Source organism: Hoplias malabaricus, chromosome 10, assembly GCF_029633855.1.
Source record: "Hoplias malabaricus isolate fHopMal1 chromosome 10, fHopMal1.hap1, whole genome shotgun sequence".
NCBI classification, from domain to species: Eukaryota; Metazoa; Chordata; class Actinopteri; order Characiformes; family Erythrinidae; genus Hoplias; species Hoplias malabaricus.
In genome coordinates this window covers 21,769,487-21,784,635 of record NC_089809.1, presented here as the reverse complement: position 1 = coordinate 21,784,635, position 15,149 = coordinate 21,769,487, and the positions used below count along the sequence as shown (strand labels likewise).

At 37.2% G+C, this 15,149-nt stretch overlaps 1 protein-coding gene across 1 annotated transcript; it reads left to right on the top strand.

Annotated features, from left to right (window-relative positions):
• The first annotated feature begins 3,727 nt into the window (after positions 1-3,727).
• Positions 3,728-10,696, top strand: scxb (scleraxis bHLH transcription factor b). The gene is made up of 2 exons (XM_066684063.1): positions 3,728-4,427; positions 10,563-10,696. Exons 1-2 carry the CDS (start codon positions 3,864-3,866, stop codon positions 10,599-10,601), a joined length of 603 nt encoding a protein of 200 aa, XP_066540160.1. The 5' UTR covers positions 3,728-3,863; the 3' UTR covers positions 10,602-10,696.
• The last annotated feature ends 4,453 nt before the right edge of the window (positions 10,697-15,149 follow it).

The following is a 15,149-nucleotide window of genomic DNA, read 5'->3' as shown; positions in this document are numbered from 1 at the left end:
ATTTTTTCTTTTTGTTTTGTTTTTAAAGCCAATGACAAGAGCTTGGTGTATCAGACTCACTCACACTCATCTGCTCTCTGAACTTCTAATGAAACACAATGCATTACTCATCACGAAACAGGCTCATTTACTTAATATATTCCAAACCATGAAGCTGAATAATAATGAAAATGTATATGACCTCCTGAGTTCTCAGTTTCTGTCTCAGTTAAACAGGAAGCAGTCAAGCTTCTTAATAACCATAAATAAAAACAAGCACTGCAAATTAGAAATTTCCTGTCAGCCCAGCATTATCCCCAAAGAGGAAAAAAGCCTCTAAATATCTTTTGTTGTTGTTTTTTGAAGGGTGAGGTGTTGAGGACATCGAATGCATGCCACTCCTTAATGTTGATTTCATCTCCAACTACACTGAAACTCAAATAAATTTTGTCATAATAGGTGGCATTAAAAGCAAATGTTCAAAATGTATTTCAAAGATTTTAATACAATAACAACTGAAGCACAGAATACTAATTAATAAAATGCTTTATATTTAATTTACATTTTAAATTCTAGTAATCAATGTAATAAATCATTTTAATGCATCCTTAAAATCATACTGAATGCTTGGACTAGATTTATGAAATACAGGAAATGTAGAAAACTACAATAGAATTCCCTGGTTATAAATCCCCTGCCAGTAGAGAGGTCTGAACTAATCTGGTGAGAGTGTGTGTTACAGCACCTGGTGCAGGAATATGAGGTGTTCTCATAAGGGAGAGTGGATAAAAAAGAGAATGCTTTGAATTTAAGGAGCTGCTAAATTAGCAGAGAGGCATTGTTAGAGAGGCAACAGGCCAGTCCCGGGGCTCCAGTTAAGAGAGACTAAGGTGGACTTTACAAGGCCAGGCTGAAAGGGCCCTACAGGGACTGCCCTCACCAGCTGCCTCCTTTATTAGGCAAACTTCAAAGATAGGGTCCTGACTCTGACCCCTCCCTGGACAAAACACACTTATCATGGGTTCTGTACATTATAGTTTTATGAGTTCTGTACATTATAATCAACAGCTAACACTTTTTAACCTGGTTTAGAGGTTTTTCTTTGCAATCAGAACATTCAGGTTTATATCGACAGGAAGGACATTGCAAACATTATAAATTTAATTGCTGTTCACTTTTCTTTATTTGAGAGTTTAAACCTGTTTCTAACTTATTTACTTAAATAGTTCTCCTATTTACAGTATAAATATTATATAGTTCGTCAGCAGCTCCTTACAGTCCGCCTCTTTGGTTAAGTCTTACCAGCTACCTGTGAGCTAGCAAGCTAACTAGCATTAATAAATCCTTTTACCCAGGGTAAAATCTTTGTAACACCTGCCTTCAACAACAATACCAACAAAACAAAACAAACCTGGTGTGAAAAACCTACAGACCTAATCAGATCTCTATTTAATCAATGAACCTATAGCCTGACTTGGCCAACTCTTTCAAAATGTTCACATAATTACTTCGCTATCAATAGACAGACAGTAGATTGTATTCTATATCCTAGTGATGAGATGTATCATTTAAGTCTTAGGCGGATATATGTAAATAAGAAATGTATCATTTTAGCTAACTATTTCTTTGCAATGTAAAACATATTACATCATAATATTTGTATGTGCTTAACAGTAATATAAACCTGAGGAAACTGCCAGAAACGCCCTAATGGGCACTGGATTCCAGAAGGTTCTAAACGCTTCACATTTTCCGTATCTCAGGCCCACTGACCTGCTTAGCGTCTGAATTCTTTGGCTTCTGTGTAACGGGATGATTACAGCATGGAATTTCAGGGAGGACTGACTTCATTTGTGCTCCTGAAATAGCAGGACTGCAAGTCAAAAAGCAAGGCCACAGATAGGTAATTACCAGTAGGCATTGGTGCGGTGAGGTTTGGGTTGCCAACTTAGCCCTACCATTTCCAATACGAAAGTTGACCTAACATGAGCTCTTTTCTGCAATATTGCTCCCTCCACACTGCTTTAGCCTATTCATCTATCCAGTGAGGTTTCATAACTAATTAGTTTGCCTTGTGACATGTAATGTCATACTCTCTCTTTCCGTCTCTTTCCTCTGCCTTTCCATCTTTTTCCTCTGGTTTTAAACGGGCCAGCTGCAAAGGCTGGGTCCCATCAGGAGTGGGTGCTTGTGGGCTTGGCCTGTCCCCAGCTCAGGCTAGACAGCGGTGTCCCTCAGCACTCCAGCCGTCCACCCGTCCGGCAGACTGCGTAACGAGCCAGTCAAGCTGTCTGTGGCGCTGCGCAAAGGATTAGTTCCGAATTTTGACAGCACCCTGACCCATGCCAAAAGAGTTCAACTGCTCTGGGCGGAGAGAGGGAGGGGGAACTCTTGGCGAATGGATGAGATTTTAACACTGGAAGGAAGGGAGGAAGTTGGAGGCAAAGGGAGTAATAGCAATCAGATGTTGACAGTACAGCTCCGCTACTAACAGCGTCGTTCAGAAATATTAAATATCATTTGTGACTCTGAGGGCTGCTTTTCCACTGAATAAAAATTAAGCAAAGAGGTTCAGGACAATAAATTGTAGATGGCAGGTGATAATAATGTAACAGTAAAATCTATGTGATTTCCTGAATATTTTTATTAAAATGTAAAGATGATTATTATTAATATTCTCATCAGTCTTCATGTATTGTAGAAATATAGAAGAGTCATTTTTTTTAGCTAATGCCATGCTATTTATTCCAAAAACAGTTTTTACTGCTGAAGGTTTTTCTTTATTCCTGAGTCATCATTACCTCCCATGATACTCTCATCACTACGTCAGTCAGTGAAACTGGAGTCATCGTGGACAGCAAACTCTGGCTGGAGGTCCCTCTCCACTTCCTCTCCCTAGAAACTTCCAGGGCCCTGAGGCACTTGCTTTTTAATCAGCGCTAGAGTCACTATGTCCAAGAATCAGAAGGAATAAAGAAAAAGAATGGTATAGAATTAGGTATAAAAATATAGGATTTAGGTGAACCTGTGACATTCACACTCAACAACTGTCTGTTTGGTGTAACAGCTTTCCTTAATGCAGCTCGACATGCATATTTGTTACAGGGCTGTTCTGATTTCTGTTACTGCTCGAGTCTGAGGCTGAAAGGCATGAGTATGTTATAGGATCCATTCTGATCTCTGTTGATTAGAATTGGTTTGGTTTGAGGTTGGAAAGCACAGTAGTGTTCATCAGTTTTTATGCATACCCCAAGCATTGGTTTGTATCATTGTGAAGATACAAATTTTCAATTTTGAAACAAAACTGTGAGGGTGAGCTCAATTGCCTTCTCTCTCTTTCTCTCTATCAGTCTTTCAGCAGCTCCTGGGGTTTTGCATTTACAGTGAGAGAGGGGGGCAGTCCCCAGCCACTCCCCCCACCAACAGGAGCATTACGCTTGTGCACTATAAAGCTGAGGCATAAGGAAACACTCAGGCGTAATAACACATGGAACTGCTGAGGAGATGAGAGCTAGTCGGATAAACTCATTCACTTACTCCGGTTGCTGCCCGTTGCACTGGTACTGCAATCTGCAGAAGAGGAAGGACTATCACACTGTAGTGAACGGATCATTATGACGGAGTCTACAATTGCTGGATTGGTTTGAGGCATTGCTGGAATTCCAAAATCTGGACAGTGGAGGATGTTTTCTAAATGAGGGAAATTTTGAGTTTGCTCTTGTGTGCTGGCTAGAAAGAAAACTAAAATAAGTGTGTGTTTGTGCGAGAGAGAAGAGACACCCAGGGTTTGTCCCTGTCAGTTTGAAGACTGGAGAAACGTATAAGGACCACAGTGTTGCTGGGTGAAGAGCAGGGACATATGTGAATGTGACACTGACCTAGTGATGTCCTTCACTATGGTCCATCCATCTCCTGCCCGTTTTCTCTACTCAGACATCAGCATGCTCTCAGAAGATGAGGAGAATGGCAGTGAAAGTTCAGGATCCGATGACAAATCCTCCTGCCTGTCTTCTCCTGGCTACAGCCCTATAAAAGCTGCCTCTCGCAAGCGTAAGTACAGTTGCAGGCCAGCACCCGTGACCACAAACCTCTGCTTGCCTGTCTCAGAAACCCGGCAGAGGAACGCAGCAAACGCCCGCGAACGTGACAGAACCAACAGTGTCAACATGGCCTTCACCGCCCTGAGAACACTCATACCCACCGAACCGGCTGACCGCAAACTGTCCAAGATCGAGACACTGCGGCTGGCATCCAGCTACATCTCTCACCTGGAAAACGTGCTGATGGTGGGGGAGGCATGTGGAGATGGACAGCCGTGTCACAAGAGTCCACCACCCCTTCACAACCACCTCCACAACTCCCACAAACCCACAGCCCCCAGCTCAGACTCTGAGAACTCCCAACCGAAACAGATCTGCACCTTCTGCCTCAGCAACCAGAGACGACTGGTGAGTAAACACTACAAATGTGACTGAACCATTAATCAAAGATGAATATCATTTTTTTGAAGGAGTGCATTTAATCCCACATTGTTTAACCTTGTCTGAAGTTTTAACCAGGGACATTTAACTTAATAATATAAGGCTTATGAACAATCTGACAAACTACTGTAGCACTCAAGCCCCAAATTGGAGACAAATGTATGTACTGGTCTTGAGAAAATAATAAAATGGGGCTTACTCTGAGACAATAAATTTAAATTCTATTTAAATTGCAATTTTATGGGGAATTAAAGATTTTAAGCAAATGTTCAACCTGCAACAGCTGTCCGCAAGTAACCAACAGGAAATTTTACTAGACTGGTATATGTAAAAATGGCTAAAATTCAAGTGTGTATAATTAAAATACATTAGCTGATGATTTGACTATTCATTTAATACATTTTATTCACCCTGTTAGCTTATTATTCAAATTGCCTATATCCCACTACTGTAATCAGTGTATTTTTTAAGTCTTGAAATATTCAAAAAGGATCTTTGCAATTTCTTAATACTTAATACTCATTTCATCTCAATCAAATAGTGTGTTTATGAGGTAAAAGATTTACTTATCTATATGGAACACATCTGGGTCAATGTCAGACGCATTTCTGTATTAGATTCCATCAAAGCAATATCTCTTTCTGAAAGTCCTTTTAGAAATGAGAGAACTGGAAATTCATAAAGAAGAAGAGGAGGAGTTCTGCTCTCTACTCAGTTTGTATTTGTGCTTTTTTGGGAAAGAGTTTAGAAATTAGTAGTGAGAGAGATAAAAATGCACACTCAATCTTCAAACCCCAAATATCCTTATGTAATGCCCCAAAAATACATATTAATATATTTTAATAATTTTTTTTATCTCATAATCTTAAATATTCTAATGAAAATAGGGGCCAAAAGCACTGATGACTTTTTTTAATCCACATTGGTTGATTTTAGCTATCAATTACAAGGTAAATGAAGGATGAAGCAAACATTTCAACCTTCATCTAACCTCTTAATTATAAAGCCGACTCTCAACATTTTAGGAATTCACAATGAACACTTCACAGTGCATATTTATGACTAGTTGTTTCTGCTGACTTTTACAACATTTTTATGTCACACTATAAACACGACTAATTTAAGCATTTGAGACTTGGCACAACCAAAGTTCTGCATAACATTAGTAATTTGTCCAGTGGTGGTTACTGTACAGATTGATTTGTCCTTAAAAACTTCATAACAAATCTTTTCCTGTGTAACAAACAGTGGTGGACAAAGTACACAAACCATGTGCTTGAGTTAAAGTTACTCAAGGTAACTGTACTTATTATTCCAGTAAAAGTATTATTACCCCAGTAAAAGTAGATCTCCTCACTGTAGATCTCCAATTGAGTAAAAGTACAAAAGTATTTACCTTCACATGTACTTAAGTATGGAATGTAAAAGTATCATGACATATTATGGCTCTAATGTCCTATTATAATTTTGGTAACAAGACTCATGCTAAACACATTTTAGGTTAAAAGACACTAGTGTCACTCTTGGTTCCCCAGTCTTTTAATAGAATGTCATTAATTAGTCTGACACTGAACACAGCAGAAATGGCCAAAGATTAAACACAGTGAATGATGTTATATCAACTATTACATACACCCAAGGTGCTTCCCCCCAAACCAACATAGGTTGCCCTCTTCTGAGTATTAAGCCCAATTCATGCTTCTGTGTTGGCGTAAGTAGCCTGATGTGCACCTCTCCAGAAATTTAACTTGCTGCGTCTATGCAGACCACAACAACTGTGATTAGTCTGCTGTCGGACGAACATGGTTCAAGTTGCTCATGTCAAGTCCAGAAATATTAACCCCTTTACACTACACTTCCTAAATAGTGCACTTTAAAGATTCGTAAAACTAATACTACTACATCACTACATTGTGTACTACATTGGGTTGAAGAAGATCTTTGAAATTCAGTCCTGATGGTTGGCTGGTGTAATTGCAGCACGGTACAGACACCAACGCACAAGTATAAATTTCAACAAAAACAATGGCATAGGACACTTTGCAGACTACGGCATAGGCTCTGCATTGAGTCCGCATAGTACAATTTCTGCAGTGCTGAGCCAAGATTAGCAACGACAGAGGCTATATTCTCCCTATTACAGGTCAGTGAAGCATCACAATGATTTTGAAGCTGTAATTTTAAGGTAAAAATATTACATAGTGTTCCTTCAAGCTCCCTGTTTTGTCTACATAGATGCAGAGTATATTTTGAGCTATCTCTGCCATTCTGAGACACCTGTTTCTTAAACAGGCCATGGTTTAGTTTTTCTGACTTTTTGCCTGATAGTTGTTTTTTGTCTTTTGGACTGATTTTTAGGTTTTGGAACATTTCTTCTGGTTTTGACCTCGCTGCATGTATTGTGTTTAATAAATTTCCAACTGACTTTCACCCTCAGTGAGTGATTTATGAAACCTACAGGCCCATAAACCATGTTTATGAATAAATATTAGTTACTGATGACTCAAATACAGCCAAATACTAAACAATACAAATCATTTTGTTAATTCGTAACGGTTAAAAGAACTGAAAGTTATTTCTTACAGTCTCAAATTCACACAACAATTGATAAAAATAGCCTGTTTTTGTTTTTATTTGTTTGGGGGAGTGAAACTTTTCCACTTGTTTTAGTGTGGCGACACTATGTTCATTCATCTCCTAGCAACGGTGTAGCTGTGAGCAGGGAGATTTTTTCAGACACATTACAGTTTCACACACAAACCAAAAGGAACGGCAGATTTTCATAATGTAGTGGAGTACAAAGTGAGATATTTGACTTTGAAGTGTTGTGGAGTTAAAGTAAAAAGTCACCCAAAATGAAAATACTTCATTAAAGTACAGGTACAGAGAAAAAGTACTTAACAGTAATGAATTACATTTGCTTCGTTACTGTCTATGGAGTAAGATTACTGTCAAAAAATAAGTGTGCATGCTCATCTACATTCGTACATAAATATTTAATTTGTACACAAAAGCCTGTTTTTTGTGTGTGTATTGTACGAATACGGGTTTGAAAAATATACTATTATAAAGACTTACGCACACGACATGAATTATTACGGGTACGATTTCTAGATTACAAACACGAATTGGAAATTGAGAAAACACTGTCAAAAATATGTCACTGGACTCGCAGGCAAAATACACAGAGCATAATCAATTCGATATAGTGCATAAGCGTGGTCTGCTGTGTCTTGTTTTAAACTAGTGGGAGAGGTGTCCCCATAATAATTTAAGTCGTATGTTTACGTCTTTATAATAGTATATTTTTAAAGTCGTATTCGTACATAACACACACAAAACAGACTTTTGTGTACAAATTAAATATTTATGTATGAATGTAGATGAGTATGTACATGTTTATTTTTGACAGTGATCTTACTCCGTAACTTTCCACTGCCGGTAACAAAAACCAAATAACTGTTACTGAAATACCCAGATATGATGGAGGATGTGCGAAATGACATCAGCACACAGGAGGCTGTAGACAAACGACTGTGTTTCTCACATGTCTGTTGTGCTCTGAAAACATCTGGGCTGCTGTGTGTGTGACCTGCTGTGAAAGCACTGATGTCTGATCAGTGGATGCCATTCATAATGAATTAATATCTGCAAACCAGGAGTTTTTACACAATGTAAATCACAATGATTAATGAAAAAGCCTATTTCATTAACTGTATTTTTCTTACAGTATTACTGCAGTTAATGTTGTGAAAACTAATGAAGGCTTAAAGTGAATTTCCAAACACTTTTTCAATAGTTTTGCATGATTAAATAAATAGGTTAAATTAAATCCTTATAATGTAAACACAGCCAATAAGAATGATTAGTTGTGAAATGCTCTAATCTAGAAAAACAAAAATGTCCTACCGGAATTCAGCATTGTTCCCAGTGGAGTTAATTGGAACCAGGTGTCTGAGGAGTTCACTTCCCCTATATGCTACATCGCAAAGGTATTACATGAAATGGTTATGAAAAATATTTCTAAAGCCAAAAACCTGTTGTGACAATGTTTTTGTACTCATTTTTCACAAAGATGTTTATTCAGAAAGTCCTATTCACCTTGGTTTACCATCCATCAGCATTACATGCAAAAACTCTGTATATTTACTTGTCAGCACGGAGTGAAAGAAACAGCTGTATGTGTACTGTAGACATTGCAACCCCTGGTCCTTATCATCACTACTGTAAACAATAACAATCTTGTAAGTTTCTCTATAATGTAGCTTTAAACTACTGTTAAATTGTTTTGTTTACAACTAAATTATGCAGAATATATGAAAATCTGTGAAATTAATAGCACTGCCATACATTGAAAATATATATATATATTATTTATTTATTTGTACAAATGCAACATTCTTCAAATACAGATATTAAAGTACAATAGGAAATTATGTTGAATTAGTTTATGAATGCAATGTATCCTTCTGCTAATGGTAGAATACTTTGTTTGAAATGTATGTTTCTAAACTGGGTCATCTATCATTCTATGTCTCATACACACCACAAAATCAGAAAATTTAAAAGATTCAAATTATTATTATTATGAATAATGTCTATTATTTTCTAGGCTTGCAATGAATTTTTTGACAAAGATACTCATTATTTCTCTTATAAAGCATTGCTGTTATCTCATGAATATACTGCAACAAATTAAAATAGAATTTGTAGTTTTGAAAATTACATATGCTCCTTTATTTCTAATTATATGTTGTGATTTGTTATAAACAGACTGAATGTAAGACCACCAAAGTGCAAGTTCTGTTTATTTGACAGTAAAAATGCACTTATATATCATGCCACCAGACATGCAGATAAACAAACGTAAACACTCTCAGAGCGCTGATGGCTCTCACCTGGAGTCACCCAGCAGTGTGAACAGGATTAATGCAGGCCAGCTGGATCCAACAGTGCAGAGGGAGAGTGGAAAAAGTGAGACACACTGCCCCTCAGCTGACGTTATGGCCAGACACCCTCCACCTCAAGCAGATCATGTTCCCTCAAAGCACTCGCACTAAGATAAATTCCTAATTACTTTTCAAACACATATCTTACAAAGCTCAGCATTAGTTATTATCCAATTCTGTGCTCCAAATGTTCATTACTGTCTGAATTCAGTCAATTTCTATAAGAAATGACAAAGAAACACAGCACAAAAAACAACAAACCATATATTCAGAGGTGTTTAAGCAAATGACAAAAAAAGGTCAATGCAGCACACAATTATGCAGTTTTACTGATGCAAATGGTGATTTTTATGCCTTCCGATTCATTTTTATATTTTTAATTATGAATGTAAATAATTCATTTAAATTACTATTATTTTAAAATTACATTGTAATTTTGTGCATAATATAATTGCCCTGCAGTTTCACAGCTTGTGTTTACATACACACCATAAATATGATAATTATCAGATGTCAGTCAGCACTAATCTGATTATTTAAAGTCTTGCATTTATGCATCTAGCAGAGTGACTTAGATTGCTTTGCCATCTTACTGCAAGAATTAGCAAGTACAAATAGGATTTGAGTTCTGATACCACTAAAGTGAGATACTGCTAAATACGAGATTCATGCTGATACCTAGAAAGAATGAATTACAAATGAGCTTATAATAAATGCAATACCATGCAAAAATAATTGCTGGTTACATAGAAAAGTGAAACATTGTCATTCAAGTTATTTCACATTAATTTAAGACATGTCAAAGTGCAGGATTAGTGTTCATTTAGAAACTAAACTAAATTCTTAGCTTGGATTAAAGTCATTATCAACTTTCAAAAAATCCAAATAAGTGACTTGGGTTTTAGCTTAGTAATCACGTTTTTCAGCATGTGTCTGCTTATTTCAGCAGAAACTGAAACAAACAACAAGTTTCCCCAGAAATCAGTAAAAAGACATAAAAAAAATATATTATACATTATTGTATACTATGACTTTACTCAGAGCAAAATGCTTTTAAACCTATTGAACATATTACTACAAAGATCAGATCACTGTGTGCATGTTAACACACTTTTTATTTTCATTTAATAAACACCCTGCTTTGCCATTTCAGAACAAAGACAAAGAAAGAAAAACAGCTATAAGAAGCTAATGATGAAGAAGAAGCTGGAAATGGGAACTCTAAATGTATATTTTTGTGTAATTTGTTGTAAGCAAACAATATCATACACATGCTCTTATTTATCTTGTAACTGTACACACTTTGATGGACTGCATTTGGCTCGTCTTCATTTTCTGAGGTGGAAGAGCAGAAAGGAGGAGTTTTTGTCATCGTCTCGTCTTGCTTTTGCTGAACAGCATATTAAGACTCTACAATTTTCACCAAAAAGGAGAAACTGGAATACAATATGACTATCCAGACTTCAGAGGATAATGATGCTGAAACAGGGATGTCGAAGAAATACACTGATCATCTTAAAGCTGCCATGAATCATTTCACCAGTGGCCTGCATCAGCTTTATATGTACAAGTGGAATAAAGTACCTTCAGATTCATGTGAAAATCAGACATTGTGCATTTAATTGTGATATCAAAATATTATGTACCCTAATTTCAGCTCAATGTTCCATCCTGGTGATGCATTTGGGAATAGAATTGTATTTTATAAAACATTTAATATAAATGCAGTTTGAATGATATCAAGGTTTTGCTGCTGGAGGAAAGCACAAAATTGTGTTTGAGAGAAAGAGACCGAGAGCAGAGCAGGGCAGGGAAAGGACCCTGATCCAGCTGTGTTCAGACAGAGCATGAGATGAGATCTGCAGGTAGACTGTCTGTCACATGCTGGCCTCTGTTTTACCTTTAGGTACTGTAACTCAAGCAGAGAGAGAGACAGCGATGAATATATGCCTTCCCCCTTCAAGAACATTTACTTCCATCATCCACCCACATTCCATCTTCCTGTAGCCTCTTGTTATTGTCCCATGAATTATGCAAATTCAAGATGTCAATCACAGCCGACTTCTTCTCTTTTATTTCTAGGTTGTTTTGCTTCAGAAAGATGTTTTTGGCCATCAGATGAACTTCTCAGGGTTTCTATTGCCTGGTTTTGTTTATTTGTGGAGAACTTGACCATAATTTGACAATAGAGTCATTGTTCACTGCGAGTGTCTCAATGGATATTTTATCAGATATGTACAATATTGAAAACCTCACAAATATGTTATTGGAACTATTTTGTAAATTACATGCTACATTAATTCCAACAAGTGTGGTAATACTGCTGCTGCAGTTTTCAAGTAGTTGGTCCAGGTTTGAAAAGGTAACACCCCCAAGTTCTGCGATTCTTCCAAGTAAACTATAGCCCCTTTACCACAGGTCAGCCATTTCTGGCCCAATAAACACTCTTTGAACTGTGACCAGTTTAGTGTGTGCAGACCATTTAGCCCACTTCGTCCCTGTCTGTCTGAATTCACTATCCAAAAACAAAACTGGATTATTTTCTTCTGTGACAGCAGGGCAGCCAACCATTTACAATTTACATTGTTGTCACTGACCTGTAAGGAATTTTGTAAATATCATCAAATTTAGAAATTTGGGACAGACAGTTTACCACAGTCTTAGATCAGCTTCCCTTTTTTGTTTTAATGGTCTGAGTATAATTGGATAATGGTTAAAGAGCTACATTTTTTTGCAATCGGGTAATGAGAAATGCTCTTTTTGAACTGTTTGACGATTCTCTCATGAGTTTCAGCCCAGAGTGGTGAGCCATAACCGATCTTTGCCTTTGTTGCTTAACTTTTATAGTCTTATGCCTGTTGAGAAATATTTTAAAATGGTGTTACTTAAATATTCTGTAAAGTTTTCACCTTTATTTGTCATCTGTCGCCATATTTTTGACCTGTTGCAGGTGTCTAATATGAAATTAGTTTATTTTCCATTTCCGTTTTATAAAAACGGAATATTGACAATCTTTACTTTACGAATTTTTCAGTAAATTAATCTACAAAAGAATTAAGAAATTTTCCAGGAATGTGAGGTTAGTAAATTTATTTAAAAAATATTTATTTCTACTATAAAAACATCTAGCCTATATATTACAAAAGATATATATATATATTATGTAATAATTGTGTATATTTCAGTCAGTTTGTATACTCTGCCATTTGTTCTTAACTAACTGTAAAATTAAAAAACCTGCAAAATTAGGCCTATTTTAAAAAGCTCCAATATACAAATATTCATCTCATTTTGCTCTGCAAAAGCCTATTTCAGCCTCATACATCTGGAGCTAAAAGTGCAGCAGAAGCAGTTCAAAACTGCAACACCGCTACAGTTAACACAGCTAACTCCAGAATACTACTGATAGTAATATTATTGAATATGACTGATAGTATTATAACACCGTTATGTTTTTAAATAGGACATATGACCCCTTAATGATATATCTGCTTTGGTCAAAATACCACAAGAAACTAAAAACACTGCACATTTTTCCACAAGTTCTAAAATCTCTGCATTCTCTCACTTTTCTTAGGCAGCACACAAACATAAAAAAAAAAACCCTGAGTGGTGGTTTTGTTTCAATTTGTGGGTTGGTAGTTGCTCAGGATACACACTAAAATAGTGATTTTTCATAATACATAAAGGTGAGGCCTTTGATTTTAATTTCAAAGACGTTTACTGATGTTAGAATAATCTACAGCTGTTATGAAGATGTTGATGCCTGGACAATGGTGTGGCAAGTGTTTTGTTCTGTGTACACCAGCAGCTTCTTAGCTTAATTAATAAATAAACACAATAAGAGAGTCTGCACAGTGGCAATTCGCCATTTTGATCTTTTCACACTAAAAGTTTTACTTGTGTTCTCACTCCAGAGAACATGTCTCTACTGCTCTAGAGTCCAGTGGCGGCATGCTTTACACCACTGCATCTGACACTTTGCCTTGTGCTTGTTGATGTAAAGTTTGGATGCAGCTGCTTGGCGATGGAATTCATTACATGAAACACTATATCTATCTGTCTGAAGGCCATGTGAAGTAAAGAGGTCTGTAGCGATTAATGTTGCAGAAAGTTGATGACATCTGCGCACTATGCACCTCAGCATCCACTGACAACGCTCTGTCATTTTACGTAGCCTACTTCATGGCCGAGTTGCTGTTGTTCCCATTAGCTTCCACTTTGTTATATTACCACTGACAGTTGACTTAGCGACAATTTAATAGCGAAGAAATTTCAGGAGTAGAACTGTTGCACAGGTGGCATCCAATTATGGCAGCATGCTGAAATCCACTAGGCTCCTGAGAGCGACCCATTCTTTCACAAATGTTTGTAGAAGCAGTCTGCTTCCTTAGCTTTTTATACACTTGTGGCCATGGAAGTGATTGGAACACCTAAATTCAATGATATATATATATATATATATATATATAGGAGGGAACTGGAGCACCCAGAGGAAACCCACGTGGACAAGGGGAGAACACACCAAACTCCTCACAGACAGTCACCCGGAGGGGGACTTGAACTCAGATCCCTGGAGCTGTGGGACTGCAACAGTACCTGCTGCGCTACCGTGTTGCCTTATATATCATATTATTAATTATTATCTTGTACTTAATGGCTGTTTTGCATTTAAGTTACAACCTGTTCTTGCATGTATGCATAGCACAGTAGCTATTTTGAAACTAAACCAAGACATACAAGCCACATCCTTGTGCAGTCTAAAGCCTGACTTTAGCACCCTCACACATCAGGAAGACAGGTAAATGGGTTACCTCATTTTTCATTTTCTTCAACACTAAGCCAATCTTTGCTCTTTCTTTTGCTCCTGGTTCTGATTGCTTGGACATTGGGTGGTCCAGCCTATAAACCCAGAGGTCTAGATTTTAACCACTGAGCATATATTTTATCGACAGCTGTCTGCAAGAAATAGAAATATGCCAAATATTACAAAAGTATTCCGAAAAAAAATAATAACAGACCTTGCCTTTAAATACTTTTCTAAAACCCAGTGACCCCATCGGATTTTCAGGAACCATTTTAATTTTTTCTCAGTGTCTCAGAGTTCTTTTTCATTCAGCAGAGGAGAGAGGAAGTCCTAAAAACGACGACTGGAACTACAGGTGGCGACCTCACCTGCCCCCATCGTTTTCTCTCACTCACACATACAGACACACACACACACACACGCACACACCTGTGTGACTGATTGATCCTCCCCTGGACCTTGGGTTCCTGCCAAATATCTCTGTCAACATTCCAGCAGTAAGAAAACAAGTCCTCTCCATCTTTACTGGCTTTAGACTAATTGTTTCCTGCTGGGACAGCTGTGACTGAGCTGAAACATTTCACAATGACCCACTTGCATGATCGTGCTGCACAGAGGACAAATATTTGCAATATAAAGCAAAATATATACTGTGCCATTATTCAGATTAATATTACGGACCACTTCTGATTTTGAGGACAGCAGCTGGCGTTTAGAAAAGCTGCTTTAATGAGTTGTGTGTGCAAACCCAATCTTGCACTTTTGTCTACTGGGCTTTTGTTCTCTTTTGTATCATTTTTAAGAGGAAAAATATTAAAAAGCGTAAGACAAGATGCATGTCTTGGGAGGAATTAAACTTCTTTAAACTCAGAAGAGGTAGATGAACCTGTTGGAGATGAACATTTGGCTGGGGAATGCTCCCACCTAGTCATC